The sequence below is a fragment of the Aulostomus chinensis genome, chromosome 10 (assembly GCF_037954235.1).
Source record: "Aulostomus chinensis isolate RoL2024-O1b breed Wild chromosome 10, RoL_Achi_v1.0, whole genome shotgun sequence".
NCBI classification, from domain to species: Eukaryota; Metazoa; Chordata; class Actinopteri; order Syngnathiformes; family Aulostomidae; genus Aulostomus; species Aulostomus chinensis.
In genome coordinates, this window is record NC_141329.1 from 19,929,977 (window position 1) to 19,943,822 (window position 13,846).

Below are 13,846 nucleotides of genomic sequence, written 5' to 3' on the forward strand. Positions count from 1 at the left end.
TTCCTAATCATTCTCTCACATCATTACTGGGATGGATTTTCTCAGTGAGGGAGTTAGGGAAGGGAAGGAAAGAGAGAAAAAGACAAGAAGCCTTGCCTCCATCTTTTCATTAATCACAAATCAGTTTATTTCTCTCCGGAGACCAGACCACTCAGTGGGATGGAGAAAAGGCTCTCTCTCACCTCTTTTTATCTCCCTTCTGTTCGATACATTTTCCCTCCCCTCTTCCCCCCTGGGATTTCTCCAGTCTTTAAATGCCAAACCAATAAACCAAGAAACAAAATCCCCTTCCTCTCTCGCTCCCTCTCAAGCTGAGTGCAAGTTCAGTATTTTAATAATAATAAAAAAAAAATTACATCGCTTAAGGTCACATCTGAGAAGAGCATGCACACACACACACACACACACACACACACACACACACACACACACACACACACACACACACACACACACACACACACACACACACACACACACACACACACACGCTCAAATGTATGCAGACTCATACACAACAATCAAAGTCTAGTAAGCGTGCCGTCTTTTTTATACTCCCAGAGTCGGTTTAGTGTAACCTACCACTGCACGCCTCAGCTGACACAAAGACTATTAGTGGGATCTCACAGGGCTGAATAAGCAGTGGGATTGTTCAAGTTGAATAACAACACAGACTTCACAGGAATACCGTCAGAATCACGGAAACGGACTTCGAGGAGGCTGTCTCTTTTTGACAAGAAACAAGGCAAAAATGGAGCGGCAGTTGGAAGGAAGAAGCACTTTGTGAAAGGGAAAAAAAAGGAAGAGAGCAGTAGAAAAATCATTTTACGGTATTATTTTATTATTAATATGGTGAGACAGCTAGCCGGAGCATGGCTAATGCTCGATTTCCTGTTATCCCCAAAGGAGCACATAGACAAATGTGTCCAGCCCATGAACACATATATATGACCTTGCTGCGCATCATAAACTGCACACTGTAATGCTTAACAGTGCAATATACACCTGCGTTCAAGACACTGAGTGAGTGTTACACCACTAGTAGTGGAATTGAAACATTAATCTCATCTTAGATGTTTATCTCTCCATCTCAGTGCCCTTCCAGTACACTGATGCATGGAGGTGTGCAGCAACTACGGCCTGCAAACCACCAGTGTCGGGAGTACAGACACACACTGGCACACAAACATTCACATTTACTGCAAAAACGTTGTAATGGAAAAACTACGAAAAAAAAATACTCGGTTAGGCTTCAGCTATTTTTCTCCAGTTTATCACATGTAGAAGAGAAAGGAACGATAAGCATTCAAGGTTAATGGTGCAAGCGAGAAGTGTGCTTATATTTTGGTGGGCCACCTCAAGTCTGCTATAAGTGAGGCAGCGAGGGCAGAGAGGAGAGCGGATAATGATCCTGCTGATAATGGAGGAGTGGAATCTGGTAAATGAGGCTGGAGCTGCTGCACAGCGCTGCAGGCTGTTCCTTTGCACTCAGTGTCATGCATGCACACACGCAGGCACGCACACACACGTGCACACACGCACACTAAAATGCACAGCCACACAGCTCTTGAGGTTAAGTGTGTGCAAAATGGAGACACATTCAATAGAATTCAAAACTCTTAAGTCACAGGTCTAAAAACTTAGCAAGTATAATGCTGCTTTAAAATTTTTAAGCCAACTGAGTTACGATATTGCATACAAAATCAGGAATTCTCTATAAAATGAGTTTATATTTACCTTGTTTATATTGTTTGTCCCCCATATATATATATATATATATATATATATATATATATATATATATATATATATATATATATATATATATATATATATATGGGGGACAAACAATATAAACAAGGTAAATATAAACTCATTTTATATATATATATATATATATATATATATATATATATATATATATATATATATATATATATATATATATATATATATACATATACATACACTTTTTTTTAGCAGTTTCATCACTGGAAGTTTCCAAATTGGAAAGTTATAACAATGTGCCGTAGTGTAACGGTTTTGCTCATGATCCAGAAACAAAGGGTTTACATCCATTCCCCAAAATCTCTGAATTAAAAAAAAAAAAGTTAAAATCAAATAAACTTGTTTTTATTTTTAATCATATCTGTAAATAACCCAATGGGCCACACAAGTGATGCTGCTCTGTTCATCAGCCAAGTCAAGAATCACAGTGACAATTGCAATAAGAAGGCCCTTTGAACTTAATCAAACAGTAAGAAGGGCAAAGCAATTTAACCCTTCAAAATCCACTGTAACTTCTCATAGGAAATAAGCTTGATCTGCTTTCAACAGCCCATTGGAAACATATAATAACAAGAACCAAACCCATTTTAAAAGTAGGGTGAACCAATAGGTCGTCTTTGGATTAATAATTCATCTCTGCCTGACCCGTAACCTAAACACAGGTAGATGTAGCAGATGCTTTATTTATTGTGGCTATGAGGTTCAATTCACCAGCTCTCTAACTGAGTTGTGGGTCAGTCTTAGGTCAGGCACGAATGATCGAACTCAGCATCATAAAATTAGAGTCACAGAGTCTCATTTAACGTTAACGAATTATTTCGTTAGCATGCTCGCTACAGTACTATTAATCCCCCTGAACACTGACTTCATGTTCTTTGTGCAGTTTCAAATATTGTCGAAAATTGTTGGTCTCTGTCTGTGCTTTCTAGACTGAAAGTTGTGCATATTTCAGTATTTTTGTTGTTGTTGATCAGAGCCTGGTCAGAAATATACAGTACATTAACTCACATGTGGACTATTTTGGAAATACATAAACACAACTATGTACAGCTATTTATAAAAACATACTCATAAATTGTGGACTTGGGGATGAGGAGCCAATAGAAGAGAGTGATGGAGATTGATTGACAGGTGCCTTCACATTAGGCAAACAACCCTCTATGACTGCAGGCTCCCCAAAGCGGGAGCAGATTCTTAACAGCGGGCAGAGAGGAATCCACGCGTATTCACTTTGCATCTGAATGTGAAGGGATTTCATCTGCAATTCAGTCTTACCAGCACTTGTCAGCATTTCTTGTTTCCTGTTTCTGTCAGCTGAGTTTAGAAATCTTGCAGAATAAAGTCTTCAGAATAATGTATGACACTTTGCAGAAAATGTCTCATTTGTCCTTGATTAAGTCTCCAAAGCCCCAATCGATACAATTCAGAGTTGAGGTGACTTTTAATTGTATCAATCTGCTGCCCTTTGTACCACCATCATTCCCAATCAGACATTAATGTTCAATTATGGCCTCGGTGGGTGAGTACAGATCAATGAGATAATGTTATTGTGGTTGAAGCATCTGGGAGGAGAACTCGTATGAAAAAAAGAAAGAAAAGGCTCCATGCAAAAAAAATAGAAGGAGGCGAAGGAAGGAATTTATATATAGAAGGTTGGCTGGAAGAACCCAGCAGCTTGTTCACAAGTCTGACGTAATTCCGAAACACTTTAATATTTAATTGAAGTGTTGTGAAATTAAAAGGCTCAAGGAGAAGAGGTAGAGGACGAAGGAAGGAAGAGAGAGAAAAGGGATGAAGGCTTCAAGATAATCATTGTGTGTGTGTGTGTGTGTCATCTGTTCTTAATGGCAAATATAAGAACTGGTTGTGGTCTTTTGAAGTGGCTCCCCTTGACTAGCAGTTTTAGAGAGCATGAATCCATTCTGACTCAGGTTTACTGGACCTGAACTCTCCTTATCTTGCCAGGTCCTTCTTGCAAAGCAGAACAGTGACCCCCTGTGGATTTGACTGGATAATACAAATACAACATGACATCATTCTAATGATGCGCTAGATGTACTGTCCATCTGTCTGTCTGTCCATCCATCCATCCCTTTTCTACCGCTTACTCTGTTAAGGGTGGGGGGACTGGAGCCTATCCCAGCAGCCTTCAGGTGAGAGGCGGGGATCACCCTGGACAGGTCACCAGTCCATCACAGGGCCAACATAGAGACAGACAACCATTCACACTCACAGTCACACCTAAAGTCAATTTAGAGTATCAATCAGCCTCGTCCACTCTTGATGTCTTTGGACTGTGGGAGGAAGCTGGAGTACCAGAGAGAACCCACACAGGAACAGGGAGAACATGCAGACTCACACAGAAAGATCCCATGCTTGAGGCGGGGCTCGAACCTGGAACCTTCTTGCTGTGAGGCGACAGTGCTGACCACTGCACCACTGTGCTGCCCAGAGCTGATATAATGTTCTAAAAATTTTTCCACAAACCTATATGGCACTGTATGTATAGAAAAACTGCAATGCAGAATAAAACATATTCAAGCTACGATACGACTCAATGCACACACACACACACACACACACACACACACACACACACACACACACACACACACACACACACACACACACACACACACACACAACTACATGTCACATGGATGTAATTGTGTATCAGACACCTTAGAGCTTGTGACATGACATGTCCCAAGTGTCAAAGGGCTTGTGTTTGACTTGACACGCTGCTGGCAGGTGATTAGCAGACCTCGTAGACTCCCATCAGACTGCATTGCGCAGAGGGCTCCTTCACTTCATACATAATGAAGAGAGTCATGTGAATGTCCTTCACATGTCCGCCTGCTGATTTAAGTATTTTGCAATCAAAAGAGGGTGTAAATTCTACAGCATCTAAATTTAAAACCGAATTCTCCACGTGTCTTCACATAAGGTGGTGATGGAGTGGTGAGGGATCACTAATGAGTCTGTCAATCAATAGCTTGTGTGGTGTGATACAGCAGTGGCCTTGCGTGCTGCCTTGCATGCTGTCACTCTATCACAAGCAACAACAGACACATGAAAGGCCCTGTATGCACACACTTGATCGGCTATCATACACTACATCTAGTTGAGAGATTAAGACCGTAGTGAGTGTCTCTATTAAATCTGCAGCCTGCAGTAGTAGCATCACTCCACAGGAATAAGTACAAAACCAAGTGTTGGCTGCTTCTTAAATCAATTTGGAGTAAATGAAGGAAGAAAATGATTAAACAGGTGTCTTGCCTCCGTGAGTCTTCTAACCTAAACCAATTCAAGGGAATTCTTAATCGCCTGACCTAGGCATTTTGCATTGTCTGTGGTATTACGGTAACAGGATTTTAAAGCATTGCTCCAGTTACGCCCATCCTCCAGTGATGAAGAGACTGGTGGGGGTTAGCATTAATTTCCAAAGCTGTAAGTTGCATTTGCATAATTACCATAAATCATCACGGGGATGTTCTTGTCCACAGTGGAATAAAAGTAGGAGCAGCTATTGGGAAATAGCATTGATTTGAAGGGTTACATAATGTGCATTCGACTCCTGACTGGACAGCTCAAGACTAATATTGATTGTGTGGTTCTCTAATATTACTGTATATACCTGCGTGTCCGGGTTTGAGAGAAAATGAAAAAAGGCTTATTGAGAATCTGAGCTCATATGCATCTTCAAATATTGAGAGCTTTCATGTCTTAAAGTGGCAATTTCACCTTCTATATATGTTTAAAATTGCTTTGTGGGCTGCTACTGATTAATGAGGATTATTAGATCTACTTTGTGCCAGCAACAACATATTTTAATACAAACTAAGACAGTGAGAAAAAAAAAGACACATAAAAGTGGCAGATTATGGATGGCTAATAAGAAATTAGTGAGCTGTCTTTATCCATCTGCCAGTGAATGGTTAATGTGAGGTAAATACTGGAGGACGCAGTCAGCCTCGGGGTTAGTCTTCATATAATAGTAATGCTGAGCCCTCAGTGTAATAACCATTCCACTGAGGTGATACAATAATGTGACCTTTACTGCATTCTTCCATCTAATGAAAGGTTGGCTTGTGCCGTGAATAGAAAAGACTGGCATACTTTAATCCAGTGGGCTCGCTCACCTACATCAGCCTGCATCAGACGGGGCAACATTTTCTACCCTGTATTGATTTAAGGAAAATATGAGGGGTTAAAAGCTTTGACTCAACCTGCTTACTTAACAATCTCCTCAAGTTCTGGAGCTTTGTTTAATGATGAGTCAGGAAAAAGTCAGCGGGTTACTCCAGGACAACTTCAAGCAAGACATGGAGGCTTACCTTTAGACCTGAATAGGTAGCGATTGAAACAAGGCCACATGTCTTTCATCGCTGTAGAGGAAACTGCTCTGCTGGTGCGCTGTGTATGAAGATTGTGAAAATTCCACTGAATTACTCAAATGTTGCCTTAAACCTCTTTATCTTTCCTACAGGCTTCGATGGGTGTTGCTGACCTGATAAATTCAAGTGAAGCTGAGTGAGAAAGTGACTGAAACAGAGAGCTCGAGATGCTTTGAGAGTAAGGGGAGAAGAGAGATAGCAAATATGGAGGGAGAGAAGGGGGGCATTAAGAGAGCACTGAAGGGAGGGTAAAGACATGAAAACATGACAGCTGCTTTGCTCAACTTGGGCTCTGTGCACCTTAGCCGGCCAGATGGACAAACCTGCCCCTGTACACTCTTCAGAAGATCTAAATACCCATACAAAACTATATACGGGTACATTACTTCATATATCTGCACATGCAAATACTATAACTTCATCATGCAGAATTGTTGAGCTCACAGAGATCAAGGTTTATAAACTAATGCTGGATATCGTAAAAAAAAAGTGTCGAATCTGTAATAAGCACAGCAGAATGTTGATTTCCTGAAGCATGCCCGTTAATTTACTGTCCTCTCTGCAGAGCTATTGCTCACTGTGATAATGCAGCTCCCTCTAGTGTCGAAAATCTGCTACTGCATCATGTATATCGAAGTTCAGCACCAAAACAAACGGACAGCTCCCATAAACAAGTAACATGCTTTTATTCGGAAATTCAGGATTAAAACACCCCAGAGTTTTAACCCTTAAGACATCGTAATGGGTTCAAACTTTTCTGTATGTGAGTTTTTCCCCTAATTTGTCAAGTAATCTAATGGTACCCCTGATGGAAAAACATTGGTCCCCAAACAGTATTGATTGATGTCTTGTTATAAAAAGACATCTATCATCCAGACAGTCTGAAATTGAAGCTGTAGTCATCTGTATGGGTGTTTGTGTGTGTGTGTGTGTGTGTGTGTGTGTGTGTGTGTGTGTGTGTGTGTGTGTGTATGCAGTACAGTATTATGAAATAATAAAAATTTAGACAGCTGATTCATATCTGGGCATAAAAGCCAGAGTTTTGTTAGGTTCCTCTTTAATGAAACCTATAATTTCTGCTTCCTTTTTCCAGTGATGCTATGGAGCAAAGGGATAGATCATAAAGCAAGACATCCAACAACATTGCCATGGCAATGAGTGACTTATGTAATGATGTGAAAGATCATGTAAGCACTTAGAATAAATATCATAGCATAGATCCTATTTAGAAACATGATAAATGCTTCCCTTTTGAAAAGAAACTTAAACGTAGATGGATTGACACACATACAAGATGGTAACACAAACACACACACACACACACACACACACACACACACACACAAAGACACACATGCAGTTTCTTTCACACTTGCTGAAGTGTCATGCAGCAAGGTTTTGTCAAAGACTGATGTTATAGGCACAAAGGTTACAAATTCAATCACTTTAGAGATGGCAGCCACATCACTGTGTCTCAGGAATATATGACTCCATCCTCTTAGTGTGTGTGTGTGTGTGTGTGTGTGTGTGTGCGCGTGTTTCCGTGTTTGTGCGCATCCATGAATGTATAGACCATGCTGCAGATGGGGAATGTATTGCTGGGTCAACAGAAACAAAACTGTTAGAAATTCAAGCAGGGTGGAACTGTCACATCCACCGATGGGACAATAAAATAAAGAGAAAAAGGCGACATAATGAGAAAGTGTATGAGGCAGAGTCAAGATAAAGGTGCAGCTGTAACGTAGACTGTGATGATAAATCAGATAAAAAAAAGAAAAAAGAAAAAGAAATGACATCATAGGAGAGCTGAACCTCTCTATCCGACAGAGGAGAGAAAATCTACAATATCAGCACATTCAAGCAGTGAACCAACATCGGTGTTTCATCTCCCACTCCTCTACGTACCTTGACCTTATGGTCTCACTGCACACACACACACACACACACACACACACACACACACACACACACACACACACACACACACACACACACACACACACACTGTTTCTCTCAGTGATGTTCATCCGCCCTTGTCAGCAGGTCAGACTCACTGAGCTAAGCATTTCCTAGCCATCCCAAAGGATCTCTAACACAACCAGTGTTTACAAAGTGTGTGTGTGCATGTGTGTATAACCTTATAGATGCACTGATGACTTTATCCACAACCTTTCAGGCTTGACTAGTGACTGCTGACATCATGTGAGAGAGCATACATTTATTCCAGATACTCTGAATTCTATCTACTAATCCATTCGACCCCCTTTTATCCACTGGATTCCAAATCAAATAGTCTTCTTCTGTCTTAAAGCTTTTCTCTGTAGCGATTGAGTGGACAAGTACCACCTAAGTGTGCTCACAGACAGAACTCTCTCAGCCGTCTCCGAGATTTAACCTGCCTGTTGACTTCAGGCTCGGAGATTAGCAGAGGAGTGTACACACACACACACTTGCTATTCAGCCAGAAGGCTGCTGGCGACGTCGGTATAGAATTATAATGACCAGAACAGACGCAGTTGAGAAAATCCAGGGATTTACTGTGGTCTGGTTAAATGTAGAGAAGATGGGCTGAATGAGAATGGCTGCTCCACTGATTTCAATTCCCAGTGTGTTCTTGTGTCACAGTGCGTATGTATATGTGTGTGTGAGAGAGAGAGAGAGAGAGAGAGGGTGTGTGTGAGTGAGAGCGAGAGAGAGAGAGAGAGAGAGAGAGAGAGGGTGTGAGTATGCCAATCCAAATCCATGTGTATTTACTTTCTGCTTGCAGAGAAGAGCATGGCTGTGAGTGTGCATACTAAAGAAATTAGCTGAGAGACACTGCCACCTTCTGGACAAGAATGAGAACAAATGCATTGTCACATATTCTTGACAGCTCCAATCGCCTAAACACTGGTAAATCCATACAGAATGTGTCCCACACCTATTGCACAAGTCTTGCATCAAAAACCCTTCAGCCAAAATGTGTCCATCAGCAATCAGATGTTCTGTACAACTGCCCAAAGAGGAGCAAACTAAGCCTGACACTCACAAAAAGTCCATCTCTGTCCCAATGCTCTGAATTGATCACTTATGACTTACTGGGGTGCTGCCATCTGAGAGGGTGGTCATGCTGATCGACATGCTCATCTTGTCAGAAGAAGAGAGGGAGGGTGGAGAGGGGCTCCTCTTTTCCACTTCCTGTCTCTGAAGGAAGTCACGCCAGGCACGCTGGATACTACACATAAAGAAAACATGTAGATGTTGACACAAACCTTCAACGTGTAGCACATCTAAAACTGATTTCGTCAATTTAGGATGGGGAACTTCTATACATTTCAGGACAATCTGGCATTCATTCTCAAATATCGCGGATTATACGATGTCAAACCACTCATAACAGACGAGATCCTTAATCTGACAAGTTAGACGGTTTAATTTTCAATTCATTTGTTCAGGGACCAGGTACAAGAAATTTAATCTAATTAAAAGATGAAAGAAGATGCACTGCCCCAGAATATTTCAGCCAATTTTCATCTGCATCCCCTAGGTATAAAACACAAGATACAAAATACAATTAAATAGTACATGTCTGATAGATGGTTGTTTTAGAAACCGAGTAGAAAAGGGCAGACATTTTTCAACAATACTTGGCAGGAGGTTGAATGAACCATCTGTCTACCACCATCGACCAAAGGTAAACCAGTCACATCACACAAACCTGCAGAGAAAAGACTTCAGTGCACTTTTTTTTGTTTTCAAAAAAGAAAAATAGCCTCCATTTCAGATTTAACCATTAGGAGCAGCCATTGTTAACATTAATGACCTGTCTCACTGTCATCGCGCTTAAACAACGGCTGAATCTCCAGACACAGCACTTGGGGCCTGACAAGGTAGTTTCTCGTGTGACCTTGTTACATTACGATCTCCCAGAACCGGCTGCCTTGCAAGTTTATCTTGAGACCAGTTACAGATCAACTACAATTTTCTTTTACATAATGAATTAAGTGTTGTGCATCTTTTAAGCAAGTTTAGTAAACCATATTTCACAAGAGAAAAAGGAAAATTTTGAGTAAGAAAAATGATATTTACCCTCCTGACCTCCGATAACCCCAAGATAGGAACACACTCATTATAAATTCAGAGAAGTCATTTTCTACTTCATTACACACGATGTCAGTGTTGGTATTCCAGACGGATCAAAGCTTAACTTACATCAACACTTTGGTCTCAAAGGGTGGCATGTTGATATTGATGTTGTTGTCCAGGTCCATGATCAGATGATTACTGAGGGAGAGAGAAGGGGATGGGGGAGGATTACTGATAATCTCAGTATAGGTTATCAGTAATTAACCTGCGATGGTTGGATCCCATCAGCACAAAAACATGCTTTTAAGCTGCACAGGAGCAGAATTCTCATTTCGTCTCTGGGTCATCAGTATGTTGTGTGTGTGTGTACCCACCTTTGCAGCTGGAAATCTCCATCATCAACATGCTTGAAGCCACTCTGGAGGCTCTTCAGCTGCCCCTGCGTGAGAAGACAAGAGAATAGGGACAGACAGTAAAGAGAAAGTTAATAAAGGAGATCCACGCATGGTGTGTGTGTTTGTGTGTTCATGAGTGAAAAAAAAGGAGTGAATTTTGGGCATATGTTTGATCATTTTGCTGAGCTCAGGTACCCCTGCAGCAGAATGGTTTGGCAGCCTTTCGGCTTGGTTAGATGTTTCCCTGTGAAGTTTGTGAAGTAAAAGCTTGAGAAGAATTCAGCCAATTCTGCTTCCTCAACAGTTTTTTTTTTTTTTTAGGCGTTTGGGCCCAGAAGTGCAGGGAAAGTCAAAGTCAAACACAGAGACACAAGGAAGGCTGACTAGAGGGTGGCAGAGAATAAACACCAGCACATAATTCATGAACTATGACACAGTTGGTGCAGAGATTAGAGCACTAAAGCATCATGCTTTCATTTCAAAACGCTCTCCTCTCCACTCCTCGCCCGCTGCCCTCCTCCCATCGGCTCTACCGCATGCTTTAATATTGCTGTGTAATGAGGACAGGCCTGCCTCGACATAAATGAGCAAACTAATTCAATTACAAGGGAGCAACAAAGTTTAAGTGGAGCATTTCTTCCTGATGAGCCAAGAGGGTCATATCAGGACAGTGAGCAGCAGCAACAGCTCCATCACAGTGTGTTCACAGTGCAACCTGTAATATTGCCTACTTTATTTGACATCATATACAAGAATACACTTCTCTATAACCACACATGTAGAATATTATACCTAATGCACTACCATAATGACTGCTGTTGCATGCATGCAATGACAAACAGCTGCAGCGTCTCAGATGGTCGTTGTGCTCGGACTAGAACGATGGTCATTACTGTAGCTGGTCGCCGTGCTGTTGACAGAAGCAAAATTGGGTTTTATTTCATTTTCAGTTTTTGGTATTAACCATTAAAATTGGGAACATACCCAGGAGTAGCTTTAGTCTGGGACATCTGGTCACCCTCTTACACTTCTGCCGTAATAGCTATGAAAAGATTTCATATTCTAATCGTCCTTTTGAAAATAAGATTCTGCTACTGTGAACACAGCAAGCAGATGAGCTTACCAAATATTCAGCTAAATAAATTCCAGAGTAAAAACACACTTACATAACTGATTTTCTATCTTGTTTTGCCTATTTGCTCAATTTGGCTGTGGCAAGCTGTGCGGTTTTCCTAATTACTCTGCCTTCCAGAAGGAGCAAGTTAGTCATTAAACTGAATCAAAGCCTTTGATTAGTGATCAATGATTGCTTCGATGGGCCGTTTTACATGTTTTTCCATCAGTTTGTCTGTCCCTCCTTGATTGCTCTCTGATGAAAAGAAGATGTGCCCCAGTGAAACTGCAGCTTGACTGTGGATTCTGTACAACACAAACCCTCCTGAACTTTCCTCTGCGGTGTCACCTCAGCTTTTGTAAATCCAAAACTTGTCCCGATGGAAAGACAGCTGTCTCTTTCATGTATAGCCCACCAGTACCAACACATCCAGTCAGACACAATTTTCTAAAAGACTTTCAAATATGTCATTTGGGAGTTTTGAGACAGGCAGCAGTAGAAGCTGCAGAAGCAGCAGCAGCAGCACGGCAGACGGGATTAAAAAAAAAGAAGTAAGAATAACAGAGAAGAAAGAAAAATGAACCTGAAAGACACAGAAATAACTCAAAGTTGGTGAGATGCTGAAGAAAGACCTAAGTGTGTGTGTGTGTGTGTGTGTGTGTGTGTGTGTGTGTGCGTGTGTGTGTGTGTGTGTGCATGTGTGTGTGTGAGATGAGGAAATGGATGATGTTTTAGACCTCTGGCTGGTCCTCGGTACCTCAGAAAACTCTAAACAGCATTTCAGGGTTAAGACCTAGTATTAGCGCTAAGTCTAGACATTGATTAAGGTTTACTTTAAGGTAAGTACTGGGAGCTAACCAATGCATCATTTCAATGAATGTCCTCAGACATCCTCAGACACTGCGAGGTTCTGAGTAACTGAGTTACTGCGAGGCGGAATGAGCTGATCATTTCAATTTCCCCTTTGAGTTAATGATGGTTCTGTCATAGGCCTGGTCAGAGAAACTATTAATCCACCTCACTAACAAGCACGCACACCCACACACCCACACCCACACCCACACCCACACACACACACAAGCCAGTAAAATCAGAACAAAGCAAAAAGGTCGCAAACTGGTACAGTATATAAACAGAAGTGTGCATGCGCTCTAAATTCTGCTCAGCAAATGCAAGAATGGATCTCTCTAACATGCACACGCACACCAAATATCATCCATCATATTAGAGCTTCTCTCTCAGCCTGTTAGCAAGTACCATTCTCTCCCATTCGACTTCACATAATAACAAAAGTACCCTTAATAATAAATTAGCAAGGTTGCAAAATGATGAATTACAGCCATAATCCTAAATGTGTGACGATTGTCTCAAAACACACAAGAATTAAAATTATACTGCAGTTATCTAAGTTAATGCAACAAGTGATTACTGCAGATACAACAAAAAAAACATTTTACTACCACTGTAAATTATGATGTCACACAATCAAATGAAACAAAGCTTCTCTAACCCCAGAGTGTGTGCCATTTGTTGTCTTTGCAGTAAGTTTTAAAAATATGATTTACATGATTAGTGTGTTAATGAAAGTACATATTTAAGTTTGTGAAAATGCAAATTATCAGCAGCAGGTTCCATTTGAAGTTTCTCCATCACTCTTCATTAGAACTAAAAATCTTTGGTGAAAGATGAGGTGAAAAGCTCTCCAGAATTCCCAGAAATCTCAAATTGTTCTCGAACAATAGACATTTTTATCGTCTGTTACTCAAATAACATATTTTACATTCTCATTGATTACATTTGTGATTGTGTACTTGCAAAACATAAATTCAACACTGATATCCGGACACATTATTCACCACTTAAGGAAAACCCTGACTTCAGCAGGACATTTTACAACTATCTTTATACACTTATTGATTTCAAAATCTATAGCGGAATACATTTTGCAATTACTGTGTATGAAACAAGAAATCTATACAACTCTGCTCCATAGACACTAATATACAGCAAGTGGTCCTTGATCCAAAAATATACAGTACCTGTCTCCTGCTATGCACACCTGTATACTTCTAGCTGTGCCTCGCTGG

The 13,846-nt window shown here is 40.8% G+C and overlaps 1 protein-coding gene across 2 annotated transcripts in view; it reads right to left on the bottom strand.

The window, feature by feature from the left end:
• Positions 1-13,846, bottom strand: part of schip1 (schwannomin interacting protein 1) — a 218,425-nt gene that overhangs the window by 143,602 nt on the left and 60,977 nt on the right. For both annotated transcript variants that reach the window (XM_086216328.1, XM_086216329.1), the window contains exons 6-8: positions 10,625-10,689; positions 10,377-10,448; positions 9,264-9,399 (exon numbers count right to left, since the gene is read on the bottom strand). In XM_086216328.1, the coding sequence (XP_086072454.1) occupies positions 9,264-9,399; positions 10,377-10,448; positions 10,625-10,689 (273 nt within the window). The remainder of the gene's footprint in view (positions 1-9,263; positions 9,400-10,376; positions 10,449-10,624; positions 10,690-13,846) is intronic.